This window comes from Oenanthe melanoleuca, chromosome 3, assembly GCF_029582105.1.
Source record: "Oenanthe melanoleuca isolate GR-GAL-2019-014 chromosome 3, OMel1.0, whole genome shotgun sequence".
Taxonomy (NCBI): domain Eukaryota; kingdom Metazoa; phylum Chordata; class Aves; order Passeriformes; family Muscicapidae; genus Oenanthe; species Oenanthe melanoleuca.
The window spans coordinates 90,562,951-90,585,594 of NC_079336.1; the positions used below are offsets into that span (position 1 = coordinate 90,562,951).

General features: G+C 42.6%; 1 protein-coding gene across 1 annotated transcript in view; it reads left to right on the forward strand.

Annotated features, from left to right (window-relative positions):
* TGFB2 (transforming growth factor beta 2) overlaps positions 1-22,301 on the forward strand; it is a 59,848-nt gene extending 37,547 nt beyond the window's left edge. The window contains exons 3-7 of the mRNA XM_056488017.1: positions 14,089-14,221; positions 14,335-14,445; positions 16,177-16,351; positions 16,894-17,047; positions 18,865-22,301. Of these exons, the coding sequence (XP_056343992.1) occupies positions 14,089-14,221; positions 14,335-14,445; positions 16,177-16,351; positions 16,894-17,047; positions 18,865-19,023 (732 nt within the window). The 3' untranslated portion in view covers positions 19,024-22,301. The remainder of the gene's footprint in view (positions 1-14,088; positions 14,222-14,334; positions 14,446-16,176; positions 16,352-16,893; positions 17,048-18,864) is intronic.
* Positions 22,302-22,644: the final 343 nt, after the last annotated feature.

A 22,644-nucleotide genomic window follows, 5' to 3' on the forward strand; every position in this document is an offset into this window, starting at 1 on the left:
CCTTCCCTAGAAAGGACTTCACTTGAAATCATACAAAGCTGAAATGTGGAAGCTTTTTCTAGCAGCTAAGCCTCAGGACTCTAGAGTTTTGAGCCAGCAGTTTGCCCAGGTGGCCCAGAGGGCCAGTGGCATCCTGGATTGTATCAGCAATAGTGTGGCCAGCAGGACCAGGACAGTGATTTTCCCTCTCTATTCAGCCCTGGTGAGGTCTCATCTCAAATCCTGTGTCCAGTTTTGGGCCCCTCACTGCAGGAAAGACATTGAGGTGCTGGAACATGTCCAGAGAAGGACAAAGCTGGGCAAGGGTTTAGAGAGGGAGTCCTGTGAGGAGTGTCTGAGGGATCTGGGGGTGTTGAGGCTGGGGGTGACCTTATTACTCTACAGCTCCCTGAAAGGAAGGTGTTGCCAGGTGGGGATTGGCTCCTCCTGTGCAACCAGCAGCAGGACAAGAGGAAATGGTCTCGACTTCAGCACAGGAGGCTCGGGTTGGACATCAGGAAGAATTCCTTCACTGAAAGGGTTGTCAGCTATTGGAACAGGCTGCCCAGGGAGCTGGCAGAGTCACCATCCCTGGAAAAGTTCAAGAAATGACTGGATGTGGCACTTAGTGCCATGGTCCAGTTGACATGGTGGTGTTTGGTCAAAGGTTGGACTCCGTGGTCTTGGAGGTCTTTCTCAACCTTACTGACTCTGTGATTCTGTGTTTCAAAGCATATTTTAAAAAGTGAGAGAACAGGACATCAAAAAAGCTATTCCCAGGATCTCTGTCTCCCAACACCTGACCTGAACTGTAGTTTGCATAGAGGTCAAATTCCTCCCTCTAGCCCGTGTTCAGGAGAAGGTTTTTAAGTCTTCTTGTAGAAATGGAATTAAAACTGAACTTGAAAAGCTTAGGAATTTCAAACCTGGCTTCTGTATAGTAGTTCAGGGGTTGAGGCAAGGGAGTGGACAACTCAAGGATTGTGTAGTGAGTAAGAAAATGCCCCATGACTCTTTAACTCTGGAGTGTTGACAAGATTTATGTCTTTTAATCTTTAAGGACTTCAGAGCCTTTAACCTCATTTTATGTAAAGCCTGTGCATTTCTGCAAATACTGTCTAGAGCATATTTAATCTAAGGCATAGTTCTCCTAACTGAGAAACACAGCTCCCAGAAGTTTTATACTGAATAAAACTCATGAGTGTTCCATCAGCCTGTGACATGTTCTGCTGAAAACCCTGATGGATAGGATACCATCTTATAAAAGAATATGGAGACCCTCTTTAGCTCTGTTCTTGCTGCCTGCATTAGCTGTGCTTGGGCACTGTCCTGGGCTTGCAGCACTGTAGAGTCCAGCTTGGATCCAGTGGGTGCAAATTTGAGTCTTCTCCCTCACTTTAAATGTTCACCTTCTCCTGCCTGGTCTGGTCAAGGGGAAGCCAAACTTGAAGCAGAGAGAGGGGAAATTTGGGTTCATGGGCTTGCTGAAGTGACAGCAAAAGCCAGTCTGACATCAGGAGAAGTGTGTTGGTCTGTTTAGATGTTGTTTAAATGTAGGAAAAGCTTAATTCCCATTTGAATGTGGTTCAGGTCCACAGTGGTCACTGGGGGCAGCAACCAGACTGCCATCCTTTCCAGGAACAGAATGGCAGAAAAGTTGAGCAAATAATGTGCAATTTTTTAAAAGGGAAAGCTAAGAACCACTATTGAGAATCACTGGTGTTGCCTGTGTAGAAAAGCCACCCCAGAGAAATACCCTGTGAGTCCCAGTGATGCTGCCACAGCAGCCTGCTGTAACAATTGTATATTCTGGCTTGACCTCACTGTTCAGACATCCTAAAAGGAGTTGATGGCATCTCTGGGCTTTCTGTTGTTCTACTTTTGAGAGCTGTTAGTCAGCCACCTGAAAAGAATACAGCTGTGGTTGCCTGAGCTCAGTTCATTGCCTGTCTGTGTTTGAGGAACATGGGACACAAAGAGTTCAGCAGAGGTATGGAAGAAAGGGCCTTTGCTTGGCTGGGATTTTGCCTTGTGATGAGAAACAGCTGGGGCTTACTTGAAAGAGCCTGATTCCAGCAAGCCTGTGCCCATGGAAATGACTACTCCTGCATCCAGGGCAGGTACTTGGGTCCCTGGATAAATATATGGCTGGTGAGTAAGGCAGTTTCTTTTTTAGGCTGGGTGGAGCAAACTAAGTGAAGTGTTAGGTGAGTAATGAGTGCAGGTTATTGTAGGATTAGATCTTTTCTCCACCAAGTAACAGGCAAGCCAAAGGCAGCATGCCCTGTGTGTTTGTGCCAGGCATATTTTAGACATGTTACTTTGTTCCTTGCTTGTAGAGAGGCAAGCTGTCTCTGGATCATTTCCCTTTGGTCATGTTTATTTCTTGCACTCTTATATGCAGCTCTTCCTAAAGCCTTGTACAGGGGTATTACAGCTCCATGGTGGGCAGTCTGAACTGCATGGGATCCTTGGCAGGAGCTCTTCTGCCAGGAGCAGGAGAGCCCCTCAATGTTGCTGCAGCTGATCTCCATCAAGCACATGAGGTTAGGATGTAGTGCTTAACAGGAAAAGTAAAAGCAGGGAGAAATTGGAGACAAGGGACCCAAGATGCTTTTGGGTCCCTTCCAACTTGAGGTATTCTATGTTGTATTGTAGAACAGTGCTGTAGAAAGCATCCTGAAATTTACTGTATTAATTCTAGAGATTAGAAAGAAGAAAATCTATGCAGATGAAGGTGAAGAAGGATGGATAAGGAGGCATTGCTGCCCCAGTATGCTGGAGCTTCGGGGCTGTGTATTGATGTATTGAGAATGCAGATAGAGTTGTCTAGTGGTGAACATGGTACACACGTGGGGGGTAAAAGGGGAGAGTGAGGAAGGTCCTCTTTCCAGTGGAATTGGGAGAGACAGCTGTCTTCTGTAGGGGCTGAAAACTTAGTCAGGTGTCTGACTCCAGCATGAGAAGCCATGCATGGAGAGTGAGCCTTGCAGTGGAGGTTGCTGCTGGAGCTGGCACGAGCAGCTGCTGCTCCTCCTCTGTGCATGAGCTTTGCTTCCTGTCTTGTGACACACATGCTGGGCTTGCCAGGGCTGTTGTGCCCAGAAGGAATAGTGTGGTTTTTCATCTTGCATAAGCAACATTTAATTATTAGGGGTTTTTTTCTCCTCCAACCAAGTTTCAGGTTGCCTAGTGTTTCGCTTTGTTGTGGGGTTCTTCTTGATGAGGGTTTTTGAAATTCCTCTCATACCTGCAGTTTCAAGGGATGGTTGTTTCCTTGTCCCCTTGTCTTTCTCAGTCAAGCAGGAGGAGAGGGGCAGAAGCCTTCTGGGGAGAATCAGAGCTCTCTTGTGGCTCACTGAGATAGTCCCTGAACATGTGCACATCTTCTAATTGCCCTCCAAAAGCTTTCTGTTTTAGTCCAATGGCAGTGTAGTAGTGGCATATACCACTGATGCAACAGGGCCAACATTATTCTAAAGGACTATTTAAGGAACAGCTAGAGACAGATATGCAGGGTAAATTAAAAAAATAAGCAAGCAGAATATAAATATTTTGTTTCTCTGCCTGATTCTTTCTTTGTGTGGTCCTCTGACCTTACAGATCTACCCCCTTAAAATGAAAGAAGAAATGCAAAACTGCACCTTTTCAGCTAAGCTTTCCTCAGGCTGTACTTGGCTCCCTTTTCCAAACCACATCAGAAAGGGACTTTGTGTTTTCCTACAGCCCTTGTTTGCACTGACTCTGGGAAGGCAGTCTGGGGCTGCTTGGCATGGTGAGCCAGGGCTGTGGCCCCTTGTTCCCAGCCCCTGGCACAGCAGCAGCAGCAGCAGGACCCTGTTCCCACCTCAGAGGCTGAGCTGGAGCACAGGGAGTGAGTGGTTATGAATCTGCAATCTGGATTTCTCCAGGCAGTGAATCCTAGAGATTAATTCTCATGCAGGTGCCCTGGATGCATCCACAAAGCCAGTGGGCAAGTAGTAATCCCCGTGTGCAGAAAATGTCTGTTTTCACCCAGAATACTTCTCTTGGTACTTAAGGATTAGTCAGTCACATCTGTGTGTTCCTGCACAGATGGGAAGTGCATTGCACATACTAAGTAGTCTTAGGCTGGAAAATAATAAAACTCAGAGAAGTGGGAATTAAGTTACTTTTATAAGGCTGGTATGAAAGCTTCTGTCTCTTCTTGGCTCTGGTTAAGTGGAGCCGCAGACAATTAAATTCTTTAAAGGCACTGCCTCCTCTGTTGTTTCTCCTGCCCCAGAGGGAGGCTTAGCCTAATGGTTGTGCTGCTGATCACCAGCAGGTTGGAAGGCAGAGGGAAGGAAGGAAGGAAGGAAGCGCTGTGACCTCGGACACGGCGCGCTTCTCCCGTCCTTCCAGCGCGCACCGAGACCTCGGAAAATACTGAGCGGATAAAGGGCTCTTGGGGAAGGGAGGAGGAGTAATATTAAACAAACAAGTTTTAGCATCCTCCAGTGGCCCTTGCTATGTTTTTAAAGATTTATGCCAAATGCAGGCTTTATTGGAATTTGATCAGATAAAGCTCTGTTGTTATGGGAATGTCTTTGTTCGTCAGTTTTCTTGCCTGCTTTGAAGACTTCATCACATCTTTCTTTTATTAAGGTGCTTCTGTATTTATGAATAAAGTTCCTGCACCCTTCAAAAAAAGCCTTGTCTTTTATGAATAAGCATTCCAAAAAACAAAATAGGCACCACTGCAGAGCAGAACTAGTGGAAATCCTTACAGGGTGAAAAGACATCCTTCAGAAAGTATTGTGGTATTGGGTTGGAGGTATTTTTATTATGTACAGGCAGTCAAACAATAACAAGTAATAATTACTTCCTGTGGAAGCAGTGCCATGTTTTGTTAGCACATCATAAAGCATCACAACAAGTGCAGCTGAAGTGCTGTGTTTTATTGTTGTCCTTATCTGAGAGGCTGTGGATGGGAGGGATGCATCCACAGGATGTGTCAGAGCAAGGGCTAGGGCAAAGGAGCAGTGCTGAGGGTGGCACTTCAGATTGCAGTGAAGAATTTGAAGCAAACAGGAGCAGACCTTTGGGCTTTCCATGCTGGGGAGGTCCCAGTCCATGTCAGGAGCTCCTCTGGAGCTTGCCTGGGGTCTAGGAAAAACTGTCTGTCCTCTATGCTGTGGTAACCCCCACTTCTTCCAGGGCCTCTCTCCCTGCTTGGAGGTATGAGGAGGAAGATGCTGTGGAACATATTACCCCATTATGAGTCAGATTTAAGTATAAACCACAGTCAGTTGTTCAAATACTCCCAATTCAGACAATGTTTTGTCTTGTTTTTCAGTTGGGGAATACGTTCAGAGCGAGCTACTATAGATTTTGGCCAAATCTCCACGGTGCAAAACTGAGGCAATTTACAGTGACTGCAGCAGAGATCCTTCAGGCTGATCTCTGTGTAATCAGGAGCAGAGGGGCCTTGCTCTCTTTTCTTGCCAAAAAGTGCTGTCTCTAATGCCACAGAAGAAAGCACTACCAAGCAGGATTTGTGGCTGTGAGCTGGCACAGGATGTCTGTATTACAGATATCACCTAGGGCACTTAGTTATAATTGACTGCCATCCCTGTGGCCCACATCTGAAGTAGTGCATTTGGATCTCACAATTTCTGTGCTGCTATCCTGGAACCAGACTCTTGCATTCTGAAAGGTTACGAGGTTATGTTGAATGGCAAATGTGCAGTGCTCTTTGAAGTGCCAAACGCAGGATGAAGTGTGGATGTAATAACTTTCTACTCTACTTTTCCCCCTTCTTTTCCCCCCAGCAACAGCCCAGGACCAGAGGAAATTAATTTGCAATATATTTCAGTTGAATTGCTGTTTTCTCCTTGTTCCAGAATTCCCTTTTTCTGGTTCCAAATACTGTATGCCCTACAAAAAGTTGTCAGTATGTTGGAGACCATGTCTAGAGTACCTTCAGCAAATACTCTGTGAGCATGAGGGGAAGCATTTATGGCTGCATCATCTTCACTGTAATTTGAGAGTGTATCTCAGATGCAGCCACCTCTTGCCAGGAGTAGAGCACTTACTGAAGACAGCTTGAAGAAATATATAATATTTCCATCAGCTCCTGGCAAGGGCCAATATATGCTTCCCAGCTGGACATGTGCAGAATTGTATTGCCATTTGTGGTGCCTGTACATCATTGGAGGTGTTGGAATGCCAGCCATGGGTCTGAAAACAGCAGCTAGGTTTGGGTTCCTGCTCCTTGGGATAGGGTTTGTTGGGATAGCCAAGCCTAAATTATGCTGGAACATGAGCAAGTTTGAACCCAGCAGCTCAGTGTGGTAGTCACTGGGCTAAGGAACATGAGGTTGGCTTGGTGGCCATGTGCTTGAGAGGCTGTTGGAGGGAAAAAGGTGGTGTTCCTGTTCTGGATGGGTGTAGGAAACAATCTTGGAGAAAGTACTGTGTCCAAATACTCATTTAGCCAAGAAAGCTGTGTGCCAAAATGTTGCAGTAAAATGCACATGAAGATGAGATATGGTTGTCAGGGACAGGACCAAGGAAGAGAAAAGGGCTTAGGAGACTTGTGCATAAAGGGGAGATGAACACAGGAGTACCCTGCAGGATCTGGGAGATTTGGCTAGAAGACAGGAGAACCCACTCTGTTTCTGTTGACTTTGGCTCTTCTTTGTTGATATTTTAATAAAACATAATGTGCCTTTGGCAAGTTAAAGCTAAAGGCTAGATAAGTTTACAGGATTTTTTTGTTTTGCTTCATTTTATATAAAATCTTTCTTTGGAGCTATCTTAAAATCTCCCAAATGGCAGGAAATTGCCCTCAATATTTCAGAATCTTCCAGGAGAAGGACCCCAGACCCTCCGTTCTTGTTTATTGCTTGAACAATTCAGAGTCTTCCTGCCTGGTTAAACATAAATCAGGCTGGACAGCCTGGGGGCTCTGTCCCCAGCTTACACTGCACATGTATCTTCAGTGTCAGGAGGAGGGCCCTGCTTGGGGAGCAAATGGAGAGGAAATCCCTTCCCAGCATCTGTTCTCTTCCCAGAGCTCATCTCCTCACTGCAGGGTGATGCAATGAGTCAGTCACAGTGATTCCATGGCACTCTTGACTTCCCCTCCCTTTCTGACCTGCTTCAGTGCTCATCTCTTCACCCACCTCACACTTCACCTTCTTTTACCTTTAAGTGAGCATCAGCCAGCACTGTAAGAGAATCCTTCTGCAGCTGTGGCCCATCCAGATATAAAAGAGGTTGGGTTATGTGTGCAATATGTTCTTTTTATTTGCAAGTTTGCATGAAGAACGTGTCTGGCAAGTTCTGAGCAGATGGATCAGAGAGCTATGGGTTTTTTACAAACTTTGGCAAGTACTCCATACCTTTCTTTGTATTTTGGCAGGAACTCTGCATCTCATATACTAGTCTCTGAAGATTCTGCCCTCAGTTTGAGCCTGATTCAGAGACCACTGCAAGTAATGGAAAGACTTCATTGATGAGCAGGGGGACTCTAAAGCCCTTTTAACTCCACAGCACTGGAGGCAGAGTCTGAATTACTCCATTGCAGGAGTGGCTACAAGAAGAGCTTGAAAACTCACACTGACAATTAAAAAAAAACCACACAGCCTGTCTCTTGTGCTTAGAATCAGCTAAGATTTTGATAGCCAGTTGATTCCTGATTATCTGGCAAAAGGTACTATATGGAAGCTTTGCACTTTACACCATATGTTTTCACATATAATGAGTAAGACACTGGAGAGGTTTGCAGCAGAATCAAGGATCTGCCTGTCCTTGTGTCCAAGATAGGATCAAAAGCCTCAGATTTAACCAGGGAATGAGAAAGGATTGATAATTAGCATGGCCATTTTTTAACTGCAAGTTCCAGAAAGATCTGGCCACAGTCCCTGAGAGCTGTCTGAGGAGACCTTTGAAATATGGAACCAGGCAGTGAGTGAACCTTTCAGCAGGGTGAATACTGGAAGGTATTGGAATTTGGAAACTCCAAGCAGCTGCTTATGCAGACCTTGGGAATCTGGTCATTCCAGTGTAGAGAATTAGGCTGGAGTCCCCTGCACTTTCTTCTAGTTCAGAAAAGGTCATCCTTAGTGTCAGTTTTTAGCCATGCTGTGCATAGCTGAACTTATCTCTGCTCTCATGTTAACCAGCATAAGCACATCATTTGCCACTGGACCTCATTGTTTGGGCTTATTTACTTTAAGCTTACAAGTCCATGTCAGGTTATTTCCATTATTTTTAAAAGGGCCATGAAGTTCCAATGGAAATCCTGGATAATGACTGATAAGTCAGAGAAAGAGCAGTGAGCCTGCCAAGATGTTGTAATACACAAGAACATCACAGGAGTCTGAAATGATAGAGGAGGGAAGGGAAGGAAGGAAGTTATCAGGGGGCCAACAGCATCTGGAGGGAGGAGATCAGACAGCCCAGAATGAATGGAGAGGAAAGACAGATTGATAGCAGGTTTTCACAAGATAATGCCATATTTACTGCTGTCCAGTGACTGCAGAGCCCACACTGGCTGATAGCAGTGGCCATTTCAAGTTCCAAGGCAGTGAAGGAAACATGATAGATATTTTTAAGTGGCCATATGATCTTATTACTATGTTTGGAAAGTTCATCAGCTTGTTTTAAGAAACTGTAAGTCACCAAAAATATTTCCGTAGAGCTGGTGACCATAATTCTCAAACCCAGCTGTAAAACACTCTTGGTTTTCTTGGCTGCAGCAAATGTATGTCATTGATGCATCAGCCTGTGTATCATCACTGCTGAACCACATTCAGTTTTTTGTTTGTTTGCTTGCTGAGGAGGTGGTGAATTTATTAGCCAAAACTATTCCACTGAAAATTATACTTAATTGTAATTTTCCTATTCTTCTTCATCTGACTGTGGTGACAGTAGAAGACTAGAAGTAGTTATTGGCCAGAACACCAAGTATGAAATGAACTGAACAAGTTGCTGTTCTGGAGCTCTGGTTATTTGAAGGAACCAGTGTATCTTTGTGTCAAATTTTTTCCTTTCAGCTATGTAATGAGTCACAAAGACAGGCTGTTCTGGTGTCTGCTGTTGGTGGTTATTGTCTAGAATACATACACTGATGTGTTGATTCAGTTATCCCCTGCTTTAGCTGCCTAAATATATGAGCAGGGGAGTAGGAGAAGGAAACTTTGAGCAAAATAATTATGTTTCTTTTAACAGTCTTGGGCTTAGGAGATTTTTTTTTGAGTTTGTTTATGAACCAGTTTAATTACACTGACACTGAGTGCTGCTACTTTGCTCTTGTCAGCTTCTAATATGCCCCATTCTTTAAAGAAGTCATGTTTCTGCTAATTTTGCAAGCATTCTGCTTTGTTTGTTATCATGAATTATGTAGTGTACTGAGTGTACTTTACAGTTTATAAAATACAGACTAAGATAATCCTTATCCTTACTTCTGTACTCAGAACTGTGTGATAGTTGCTTGAGGGTATAAACATGTGTGCCTATAAATAAACAGTTTCATCCTTCAGTATTTAATGAACATTTCAGCTACTCAGTACTTAAATTTTTAAAAAATGTATCTGTTAATGGTTTCCAGTTAGTCTGAAAAATAAGCATGGCAATTGACAAAAGTAATTTACAAATCAGTGTGTTTTGGAAACTCATTATTCTTCTGAAACCAGTTTGTGACAAAACTAAAATTTTTCAGGGCTGAATGGTGATTTGGGATACTCTTTCAAGATAACATCTTGGGTCAGCCCCTGCCAGCTGAGCAGAGGTTCTCCCCCAGAAGACTGAGCAGAATGAAGAGTAGATTTCAGCAGGGTTTGTAAAATGCCAGAAATCTGGCAGGCCTGATGAGGGTGGCATGTGAGTGCTGTCATCACCAAGATCCCCAGCTGGGCTTCCTAAACATATGGAGCTGTGCAAACAAGAGCAATGCTTCATTTGCATGTGGCTTCTTCATGAGCCATTTCTTGCAGTTAACTGCATTATTCATTTATTGGTGTGCTTGTTTCACCTTGATCTGCTGGCAGTAGCTGCATGTAAGTGATATCTAGAGATATCTTCATACCCACTCTTCATGGGTATTTGTAAGGTCATATTTTCACCAGGTGTTTTCAAGAAGCCTCAGAATTGATAAAAAGTGTATGAGAGGTAGGTTAGCAGTGGGCATAGATAAAGGTTGGTATAAGGCAGTGTACAAGACACTGGTCAAGGGGAGATTGGGAAGTTTTTTAGTTGGTGGTTTTTCTGTGAAAGGGAGGAATCACATACAGAAATGGGGTAGAAAAAACCTGTTCTTAGAATTTAGAGCATTGCTGCTGAATGAAAATTACTCTGTATACTGGTCTAGAAGTCTGGTGGATCACCTTTTGGTGGCACTTCTTTTAATCCAGCTCATCCCCACAGCACGTGATCATAGGCACATGTTCCCTGTGTAATCATTCATTATAACAGGCAGTGCCACACTACCACTCTGTAGGAAGCAGGACATCCCTGGACAGCCATGCCCATGTCCAGAGCCTGGGTGTGCTGTCCTGGAGCCCTCTGTGAGGGTGTGTGAAGGTGTGCCTGCTCACAGCTGTGCCTGTGCAGCTGTTGGCACATGTGGCTGTTGGGACCTGTCCCTCCTCAGCCAGGGAGCTGGGGCTGCCTGTGTGGAAACTCTGTCTCCTGCTGATGCAAATGATGGGATCTGTGTCTCTGCATGCAGGGGTGATGCCCAGGATTCCCCACTGGAAAACCTGAGCCTTCCACGTCATGGCCTCAGTCACACCAAACTTTTTCTACTTCTTTAGGAGGGTGTGTTTGGGTGAGGTGCCAGAAGGAAGTAAGAAAGGATTAAAGGGGAAGTTTAACTCTGTTGACTCTTGTCTTCTGTGGATTTTCTTTTTTTCCCCTTGCCTTCTGTTAATGTTTTTAGTGCACTGAAAACTTCAGCACAAAGCTTTCATTTAGCTCCTGCAGGTACAAGGTGTGCAGCAGCAGCTCTGATAATGGTGTTTGATGTGGTTGTGATGGGCTGGGCATGAAGGTGAGGTGGTGTTTATAGGTAAGGCAAGGCAGTGTTTATAGGTGAGGGTAATATCTCTTCTAAGACCAGTCAATGTGGTTGGAAGAAGTAGACAAGCTTTCAAGCACAAAAGCTGCAAGGCACAGAAAATGCTTTGATTCTTTTTTGAAACTGAATTAGTTGATCTAGTAGGAAGAAATGATTGGAAACAATGAAAGATAAGTGTTTCATTGAGGATATAGGCTTGAGGGTGTATTGGAAGAAAGGGTGTGTCGCTGACGGGGAAGGTTAGAACCAGAAATATAGGGCAAAGTAAAAAGAAGCAAACCAAAGCAGAGAAGTGGCAGAGAGAACCTAAAATGCTTATTTCATGTAGTAATTTCTGGAAGACTCATTTGAAGAATATATATTGTAGCTGTAAAAATTTCTGAGAGTTTCCTACAAAAAGGCTCCTTTGTCTGCCACCACATAGACTGCAATTGCTTCAGTGTGGATGGAAATAGAAAGCAGTGTGGGAAAAGAAACTTAATCAGATTACTTTGTGGGAGAAAATGGACTCTGAGGATCCAGCCCAGGATTTTATCTCCCATTAGCTTTCCACACTTGAAACAATGTAAGAGAAAAAGAAGGCAAAATGGCAATGGTGATGCTAGAATATCATTCTTGCTCACAAGTACTCAGGTAAAGGTCATACATCACCCTACCAGTATAAAGATACTTAACCCTAGAGAAGGCAATTGAAGTTAATTTCACTCACTAAGTGTAACACTCTTTTCACTTAACAGCTTTTCCTTAAGAACTGCCAGTGCCTGTTTAACCCATGGTGTCAATTGTGGAAATTATACTTAGTCTGTAGCTTTTTACCTCATTCTTTATAATTTTCTTCCTGAACATGCTGAGTAAGCAACATGGAGAGAAACTTTACTTTTAGATATTGTAGGTACCACAGGATGGGTAATATCCAGCTCTTTTAATCCACAGTATCCATCCTGTCCCAGAGTTCAGAAACCTGCCAACACTTTTCTTGTCATTCAGCTCAACAGTGGGGACAGATTTTCTTTGTACCATTGGATACATGCAGTGATGATTTCTTGTACTTTTGCAAATGCCTTTTATTCCAGGTATACACTGACAGCAGTTGACTCTGTCTTTTGGTAGCAATTTGGATAAAGACTGGGATAAATACATTTATTTTTGATACCAAGGCACAGCTGTGTCTTCAGAATATGTCTAAGACCAATTATAGTTAACATCAGGAGATTGCTTTTGGCACATTACTTACTTTCAGTCCTTACATCACTGCCAAAACTGAGGTATGCAGTTTCTGGAGTCTTTGGAAAGATATGACTGTGCAGAAAGGAAGAGGAATGAGCCAAGTTCTTGTGTCCCGTTTGCCTCACCCCCCCAGCCCCAACACATCCTTGCATAGTGACAGCTGCATTACATCCTCAGAAACACTTGACCTGATAAAGACCAAAGGGAAGGCAGAGTTATATTTGTACTTCTCTGGGACTTTCCCAGCATTGATTACTGATTCTCTCATCCCTCTGGCACTTCTGAGCAATGGTAGTCCCCTTGCTGCTGCCAGACTCTCTGTAAACAGTTGTTCAGACACTTTGTTTGAAGGTTACCTCATAAAAAGGAGTCCTAATGTTCACTGTTTGAGTGCCTTTAGTTTCTTCTGGGGAACTCAGCATCACCTACCAGGGGCCCTTAGTAATCTTCTGGACTCGAACCAACCTCTTCTCATGGCTTTTTGCTAGATGTGTTGATCAGAAAGAAGACAAAGAGCTTGTCTTGCTGCTATTCTTTTCATAAGACAAATGTTGTTGTAGGAGCCACACTGTTGGCCTACAAGAGAGAGATCCAGCACTGCCTTGCTGGATAATAAATAGGGAGACTCTACATGCTGCCTGCACAAGCTGGAATCTGAGCTTTCCAAGCCTGTTTAATTACAGAAAGCCTGATTTTATCACCATGACATAGTTTCACACCTCTTTTGAAATATTTTTCTTTACATGTGCTATGTGGTTTCACCATGATTTTATTACAGAAGTGCTTGCTAGATGTCAGGTTGTTCTGGGCTGAGAAAACAGGAGGAAACAATGAGATGTTGTCAGTTACTCAGTTGGAGATGGACCTGGGTGCTTAAAGGATGGAAAAACCCAGAACAATATATGAAGTCGCACAGCTGGCATGCCAAGAGTTACAAAGGGATGTTTTCATGTGGTGTCTTGATTGGAGCTGACTTAATGTTGCATGGCATTCCAGCTCCCTGCATCACTAAACTATAACAGAGTAATAACCAGAAACCTGTCAACAGCCAAAAGTCCAATTGTTTTTGTCCTAGAGTTGGGGTAAATAATAGCAGGCTGTGCTTGTATATGGGAAGGCACTCAGTGAATTGCTTGCCTGGGATGAGGAGGACTGTGGGCACTTGAAATTCTGGTCATCAGGGCCTGGGTTTCTTTTGTTCAGGTATTTTTTATTGCTTGGTCGGTGGAAGCTTTGCTGAAACATTTGACACAAATAAAAATACAGCCTGCATCAAAGTTGGAAGCAGCCTCACCTGTTTCACAAATCCATGCATGGCCATCTGTTTAATGTATGATTAGTACCTGAAATCAGAGGGAAGGCTAAAAGCATGAATAAGGCAATACCATGGGTTAGTTATAGGGGAGCAATGTAAAATCTTCAGTGTACAGACTACACTGTACAGCCTGCACTTTGGCATCTTGTGCTCTAGCCAATGTAAGTACTACTGAAGAAGGTAAAATAACTTCTTTTGATGATTTCTGTGATCTCTTCAGCACCTGTATTACAGGATAAGTTTTCAGGGCAGTTCTTTCTGTGTGATTTCTCTCATGAAGGAATATGTGATGGTGTGCTTTGCTTGGGAGCCTAAGCTGATTTCATTAGGGTGTTTTTATATTGTTCTTCTCCTTACACACCCTGAGAAGATCCTTTCTGAAAATGTGCACTAGTGTTCATCTGCTGCATGGAGGTTTCAGCTGTAATAGTTTCTTGTGCTGTTTTCTGATGTTGGTGGTCCATTTTAAAAGCAGCCAGGTAAATGTTAACCTGTAGGCAATCTTATTTGTTGTTTCTTGCAGGTTTTAAAATCTAAAGAACTGTCATCGCCAGGACAGCGCTATATCGACAGCAAAGTAGTTAAAACAAGAGCTGAAGGAGAATGGTTGTCTTTTGATGTCACTGAGACTGTACATGAGTGGCTGCATCACAGAGGTGACAAAAAGTGCTCTTTGCCTTCACTCCTGCCCCAGCTGCTCCTCCATTATCTCAGGAGTATTCCAGAGTCATTCCACGGGTAAAAACCAACTCACTTTTATGTTTTGCAGACAGGAATCTTGGATTTAAGATAAGCTTACATTGTCCATGCTGTACCTTCGTGCCTTCCAATAATTACATCATCCCAAATAAAAGTGAGGAGCTTGAAGCAAGATTTGCAGGTAATGAAAGAAAAAAATCTCCAGCTTTTTAAAATCTTATGATATGTACTAATGGAAGAGGAAAATAAAATAGCTGTTTCTACATCCTAATGGCATTCAGCTGATTGAAAACTTGCTCATTTGACAATCATGATTCTCAGCTGGTAGGAAATGGTACTTAAATCACAAGAGTAAAACTGTATCACCTGAACAATTCTAAAATCAGATGGCATAAAAAGCCTGTCTCCTTCCATGCATGCAGCTTCGATGTTCTTAAGAGTGTGTGCTACAGTTTGCAGCATGCTCACAGGATATACATACAATTTTGGATTTAGTCAAGACTCTTGAACAGTTTATCATCCACTATTGGATAGTAAGGAGCAAATAGCTCAATATTTTCAAAGTAAACCTTTTGTTTGCTCTCCTAGTACTGTAATCAGTCAGACTTAGTTGAAAAGATTGGAATGAGTGGGCATTAAAAAATAAACTGTGTAGTGAGGGTTATGAATGTATGTGCTCTTTATGGACAGCAGGCAGGTGATGTGGAGTAAATATACCAAGGTCATATAAGCTCTTTTGTGTTTTTAAACCATTAAACTTTCGGTTTCACAAGGAGAAATTATATTCAATTGACTCTACTACAGTTACCATCCACCAGCACATATGAATCTATAGCTATATTAGAACCAATTTTAAGCTAAATTTTGTTCATGAAGTTCTCATTTATTGAAGTATATCATGAGCTGGTTCTTCACTTGTGGTCCAAGTATTTGGCCATATTCCTCGTCAAGTATTAAGCTTTTCTAATCGTTGTTTCACTGCCTTGGAATTTTTTCCTGTAAATAAATACATGTACTGTACATATGATTAAAGCCATTGTGTGCATTTAAGAAATTGTTAGTATGATGTTTGGTCATGGTAATTGCATATGTTAAGAAAAGAATAGTGTATCTTTTTCTGTTTAGATGGTAGTATCTGGTTGGGGAGGTTAATTTTCTAAAGGACATTATCAAAAGGCATAACTTGAGTCCCATGAAAGGCCAATACCTTGAATCTCTTATCTGTGCTATTGCCATGGTAAGAAGCTAGTAAGTCAGTTTGTGTTAAAAGAGAATATAGAATATGAGGCCATGGATTGCCATTTCAAGAAGAAATACTTTGATCAGTGTCTTTGCCATGCCCATATAAAGGAGGAGACTAGAATAACTGACTTTCTGGGGAAAATGAGCAGATTTAAATAAGCTGGCAATGAAAGACAGGGAATTTACAAGTACCAGAAAGGAGTGACTGTGATGGAGCAAACTAATGGGATAGGAGTGGGAAATGAAGTATCCAGAGCAGGTTTAAGTGTGTTAAAAGGTTTTAAAAGGTACATACCTGTTGAAAGCTGGGAGTACTGCTCTGACTGAAGCAATGAAAGAATCACTGCTTGGGGCATTTGAAGCTAAGACATGCAGATGCAGTGACTGAAATTACCTTTTCTGTTGTTCATTTAAATGTTTCTGGTAAATGTACTGAAATGCCATTAAACAAATGTGAATGTGGGAGGGTTGATAAAATAGCTAACATGAGAACTGTGAATATCTTAGGCATCCTGGGTTGAAATTTGCCCCCACTTCCCCAGTAAACATGCCCAGCTGACACCATCATGGCCCAGTTTCTGAGAGATTTTTTTTTTTTTAAGAGATAGTTTATTTAACTTGTGAAGAAAAACGCAACACAATGTTTATCACCAAAATGTATTTTTTGAAGGTATTGATGACTACACATATTCCAGTGGTGATGTGAAAGCTTTAAAGTCCAATAGGAAAAAATACAGTGGGAAGACCCCACATCTTCTGCTAATGTTGTTACCCTCCTACAGACTTGAGTCGCAACAGCCCAGTCGGCGGAAGAAGCGTGCTCTAGATGCTGCCTATTGTTTTAGGTAACTATGCCTGCCACACATCCAGTGTTCTTGCACAGTCCTGCCAGCCTGGGAGGTGTCATGCAGTTGTTCATCATGTTTCTTTGCAGTTGGCATTTATGCAGAGTGCAGACCCACCTTCTCAGAGCCAGGGTCTCCAGTCCCACGGAGATGGGCAGATTGTGGTGACCTTAGCACAAGCTCGGTTCCATCTGGGATGATTCCCAGATGTATCAGCCCCATAGTTAGAGCCAAATTATCACCTTCACACTGTTCACCTACCCAGAGTCTCCCTTGTAGAAGGTGGAGAAAAACACTTGAGTAGTCCTCCAGGGAAGCCATGAGCTTTGCTGTGTGAGCAAGCCCTGCCATGTCTGAGCATCTTGGAATAACTGTAATTTCAGTTACAGCATAAGCCACTATTGATTTGATTTAGTTGAGAATTTTTGTGACTCAGACTTGCATGCCTATAAAAGATCATTCAGGGAGCAAGCACAACTGGATTATTTTTATTCCTGGTGTTGTCTTTGTTATGACCAATGTGTTTGTATTTTATTTGCCAGGAATGTGCAGGATAATTGCTGTCTGCGTCCACTTTATATTGACTTCAAGAGGGATCTTGGCTGGAAATGGATTCATGAACCTAAAGGATACCATGCTAATTTCTGTGCAGGAGCCTGCCCCTATTTATGGAGCTCAGATACTCAGCACAGCAGAGTAAGTAATGGATTTGCTGATTTTCAGCTTCTTGTTTTGTAACTGCAGGTTGGGCTATATTTCTGGGACTGACATCAGCACCAGTGTCCAGAGTTAGTCTCAGCAACTGAGGATGATGAAATGTGGCCCTGTAGAGGAGCTCACACATGGCCTAAAGGTAGTGTTGAAGCAAGGAGAAACATATTGACCCAGAGATTTACCTTTTTTTTTATGTTCATGGATACAAACACATGGTTGGATTGAATACTTTTTGTGAGTATGTAGCCTTTGGAGGTAGCTTGGAAAAGGCCTTTTATTATAGAAGTGAGTGGAAGATGGCACAATGAGTTTGGTCAGCAAAGACACAGAGGGAGGCACTTCCAGAGTAACAAAAGAGCTGAGTTATCCCACCTGGTCATCACACACTTTTATGACCTGCCATTTCAAGGTTGGCACCTGCCATGCTGAATTTCATGGAAATCTTCTGATAGCTGTCTTTCTTTTACTTCAAAAGACATACTCTTTTTTACACTTCAGAAATTTGTATGGGATGGAGAGACTTTGTGGATGGGATGTTGAAGAGCCAAATCATAGTTGTCTGAGATGGGATTTTTTATTTTAGGGATTAGATGTGGTATTTTAGCCAACTGCCTTAGGATGAGTAGTATTCTGCTGTGAAGTGCTAATTTCTTCACTGAGGATGTCTAGACAGTAAATGCAAGAGACAGACATTTGCATCATAGTTGTCATAAAGTAAGAATTTCACCCTCGGGTCCATACTAAGAATGATGTCTCCCCTTTTTCAAGCCTCCCTTAGAATGACAGATCAGTGTCAGCCAGCAGGGACAACTCACCATGTCCAAGGGGCAGCTTAAGTTCCTTTTGGTTGGTAAAACCATGATACCATGCTCTGCCTGAGTTTACAGAGCCCTTTATAGCAGTCACTGTCTGTGACATTGTTCTGTTAGCAGTGTCAGCAGGCAGAGGTGTAAATAAGGTGAGTATGTTTCCATGCTGGTGTGGAGTAATGGTGTACACATTCTGGAACTGCACTTGTTTTTAAAGGAAAGAGGAAGAGTAACTGTCATGGTCACAAATATGTGGTTTGGATAATTGCCCAAGGAGCCAGAAGTTGCCTAATAAAGTAGTTAGTGTTGCTCTCCTGAACAGATCTTCTGTCTCTCTAAGCTGCAGATGGTGTGTGGAAGTTCTAGGAAAAGGTCACTTGGTGTTTGGCTGAGGCATTAATGGCATCCTCAGGAGCACCTATGCATCATCAGTGGCTAACCCTACATACTTCCCTTGCAGAGACCCATGCACAGGAATCCAGGGTGACAGAGGTGGTAACTCCATGCACCTGGCTCTCAGCAGGAGTAACTGCACCTCAGTCCTGGTGCATTGCAGGGTGGCATTAATAGACTTGATTAACATAGCCAGAGGGTAAAAGGAGTGCCTATGCTTTGGAGGTCTCTCTTTTCTCTGGCCCAATCCAAAATCCTGTAAAAAGCAAATGGCAACCTGAAGAAACAGATAAAAACATTTCCATTGCCTCTGTACTCATAAATAGAGTGTGCCTGTTGATACAAAGGGCCACACTTCAGACTCCAAGTATGCATCTGCTTTGAGACTTAACTGTATGGACAAAACCTTAGGAAATTCAGGCGTATTGTGAACACCAGATTGAAGTGGGAGAGCATAAAAAACTCCCTAAAATCCAGGAATCATCATATTGTTTTCAGTGGGCATTCTCTCAGGTGCTGCGGGAGGAGCTGATGCAGAAAACAGTTTGCTCATTAGAGGTACCTGCCTCAATCTGTCTTTTTTGGTTTCTCTTCTAGGTACTCAGCTTGTATAACACCATAAATCCAGAAGCTTCAGCCTCTCCATGCTGTGTATCCCAGGATTTGGAACCCCTCACCATCCTCTACTACATTGGAAAAACACCCAAAATCGAACAGCTGTCCAACATGATTGTAAAGTCTTGCAAGTGCAGCTAAAGGATATCTCTGAAACAGCATGACATGTGTTTATTAAAAAAAAAAACAAAAAAGATAACCAAGGAAAAAAAGAGAGAGTGAGAAGGAAAGAAAGAAAAATAAAAATCCCGGATTCATTTTTTTAAAAGAAAAAAAGAAGAAAAAAAAAGCGGTACTTGTCTGAACTGTTTGAAAGTTTGTTTTGTTTTGTTTTTTTTTTTAAACTGGCATCTGAAGCAAAACATTGAAGGCTTTTTCCTACATTTCACCTACACATAGTGTGAGATAGACAAGAAGCAAAGTTAAAGAAAAAAGAAACCTTTTAAAAAATAAACACTGGAAGAAATTTGTTAGTGTTACTATGTGAAAGGAAAGAAACAGGAAAATCCCATGAAGTGGAGTTGCTGTATCTGTCCCATGCCTTACTTGATCTCTCTGTATTGTTATGCAATAGGCATCCTACCCATTCCTCTTAGCTATAGAGTTAACAGTGCATTATTTATTTGTGTGTAAAAACTATCAAATGAACATTTCTGTATCACCATTGGAAAAACGGAAACCAGCCAATATGGACAAAGTGGAGACCAAATAAGCTGCCAGAAGTACATATAAAGCCTAAAGGAACACAAGCTCAAAAGAATCAGAAAAGTAATGGTTAGTTTAGTTCAATTAAAATAGAAATCAGTTATTACATTACTGACAAACTCTGCCTTAAAATACCTTATTTTTCATGCCATCTGCCTAGAGAGACTTCTTGTAAGGTCTCAAACCCTTGTTTTAAATACTGAATAATTTACTAATAAAGGACACTCTGTTTCAGTCTCAAAGACAAGTCTATAAGATTTTTTTTTTTTACTGTAAATGATTTAAAATGTCAGTTTAGTAAACCAGTGAAATATTTAACATGTACTGGTCTAATCTTCAGACCTTAATATGTTGCTGTATAGCTATGCTATGGGAATTTTTTTTTGTTCTTTTGGTATATGTAACCATACCTAGAGTATTACAATAGGTGGGTAGTAAAAGCCAGCTTAATTGGAAACATATCTGTAGATCTCTATTTGTAAACTATTAAAAAATTACGTACTTTATGTGTAATGTGTAAATTTTCACCATATTTTTGTACTCTGTAATACTGTCAGCTCTCATGACTTTGAATTTGAATTTGGGGCTCTTTTGGATCACTCAGAATCACGTGTTTCCCTCTAGCTGGCCAGTATGAGTAGAGTCCCTATATTTTGACTTGCACTACAAATACATGTTTTATAATAATTGCTATACATGTGCTTTGTATATTGTTCATCATTATGACATAAGCTACCTGACCCCATTTGTTTTTCTGTTCCATAAAAAAGGATGGGTTAAAGCAGTCTCCCCCCCTCCTCCTCCAGCTTGGACCACGTTCAGATTTCCTTCCCGTTTTCTGTCGGCTGTAGGCGCTCAAACAGGTGGGCAGGGAGCAAAGAGATGTGTCAGCCTGGCTGAGGCAAGGCAAACCCCTGCAGAGAATGGCATCCAGCCCTGTGCAGGAGGCTGCAGGCAGCACCTATACATATATATATCTGTGTGTATATATTTATGTGTCACCTGGCTGCAGGCGGCGATCCCGCGTGGGGCGGGAGCGGAGCGCGCCGGGATGCACCAGCCTGGCACATCAGTCCTGCAGCTCCTCTGTGGGCTGCCTTCTCCTGCTGCAGCCTTGCCCTTCACTCCTGCAGTGGCACAGCAGGGCCCTTCAGGCTGTTGGGGTTTGTGTGAGGATTGGCAGGATCAGACCCTTGGTTTTTGCAAGTTCGCCCTTAAAGCTTCCTTTAGAAAATCGAGAGAGGAACGTGGGGGTTCCTGGGGTTTTGTTGTTGTTCATATTGTAGAGGGAGTAAAAAGGAAAAAAAAAAAAAAGATCATGTCACATACTTCATTTTTAAAAAGCCCCAACCTAAATAAGAATAAAAGAATTCTGAAGAAGGCACAAATGTTTCATTTCACGTGATGAATTCTTCTGCAGAGCAAAGCTGGAAACCTGCAATGCAAGGTTTGGTTGGATGAGAGGGACATTTTCTGCCCTTGTCCTGAGCAGTGTTGGGAGGACACTCCTGAGCTTGGTGTTGTCAGCTCCACTTTTAGAAGTGCAGTTTCTTTGGCTTCAGCAGAGCACTGGTGCACTGAGGTGCCATGGCTGGCACAGGCAGCTGCCCAGCCCTTCTGTGGAGCCTGTGCTTGTTGCCTGGATGGGAACATTGCCCCAGAGATGACCCAGTCCCACCCACTGGCTCAGGAGCAGAAGGTATGCTAGACTTCTGATATACAGAACAGGTGAAGAATCTGTCCTGCTAACACTTGCTTGAGCCAGACTAACTCCAGTTGGAAAAGATGCACTGAACTCAGTGAAACTCCTCAGGGTAATGCATACTCTGGATTTTGCTGTGTAACAACAGCAAAATTAGTTTTATCAGGTTCAGTATGAGAACTGTATTTTTGTTGGATAGGAGAGAAGACAAGGGTGAGCACATTTGACAAAACTTAAAAATATTTTTGCAGTTTTCTGATACAGGAATGCAGCTCAAAACCAGTTTTGAAAAAGTGGAATGGGGGATAGCATAGTTGTCCAGCTCTACTTACTGTATGCTGGATGCAGCTGAAAATTTGGACTTGGATTTGGAGTTCTTCTCTAAGCAAAAAACACTATTTCTATAAGTCATTGCCCCAAGATCAATTTTTAAAAATTTTTAGTGTTCTTCAAAATGCACTGATAATATTTGACATTCTCAATTTTAAAGTTCCTACAATGTTGGTTTTTTTGGGTTTTTTTTTTCATTAGGCATGTATTTCCCTTTAATTACCAAAGGTGTTAGGCCTGATCCTACAATATGCAGAACTCATGGGAGAAAAACCCCACTGCATGGTGGGGTAATGTGAGTCCTTAGCACCTCTCAGGTCTGTAAATGCCCCTGGGATGATCTTAAGATGTGTCTGCAACAGCTCAAGGGCCTTATTTTGGTGAGCTGATTGCCACTGTGTGAGCCAAGTCCCTGGGAAGTGATGGGAAATGTTCAGAGAGATCAGACCAGGGGCTGAAGGGCTGAGGGGGAATCACAGCACTTGGCTGGGTGGGGTAGGACAGCACTTCCTACGTGTTGAGCATCAATAAATCTGTGTGGTTGGCATGGGTTAAAGGAGAAAAAAGAAAGGAACTTAAAGGACAGCTGTGTTGTACTTTGGTGATTGATTACTCTGTATTTTAACACATTGTATGTCTGTTTTTGTGGTGCTCTAGTGGTAAATAAATTATTTCAATTATATGCTGGTGTTGCTTTCGTATGGCAGTGTTCTTCTGGCACAGGTGGTTCCTCAGCTCTGGGATGTTAAATCCCTGCAAAGCTGATTTGGTGTGGGATTTTGGCACGTGTGACCTTGGTGTGGTCTGCCACAGGCTGAGGTGAAGAACATCCATCCAGGGTGAGGGTGGATCACATCTGCTGCCACTGCAGTGCATGTCTTGCTCTGCAGACAACTGCTTTGGTTATCTCAGTTTGCCAGAGCAGCCATGTGGCACATGGAAGCATTTTTGGACATAAAATAGGATTCCCTAGATTGCATTATCTAAGCAAATCAGAATTAAGGAGCCTGGAATTGCAGCTTTTC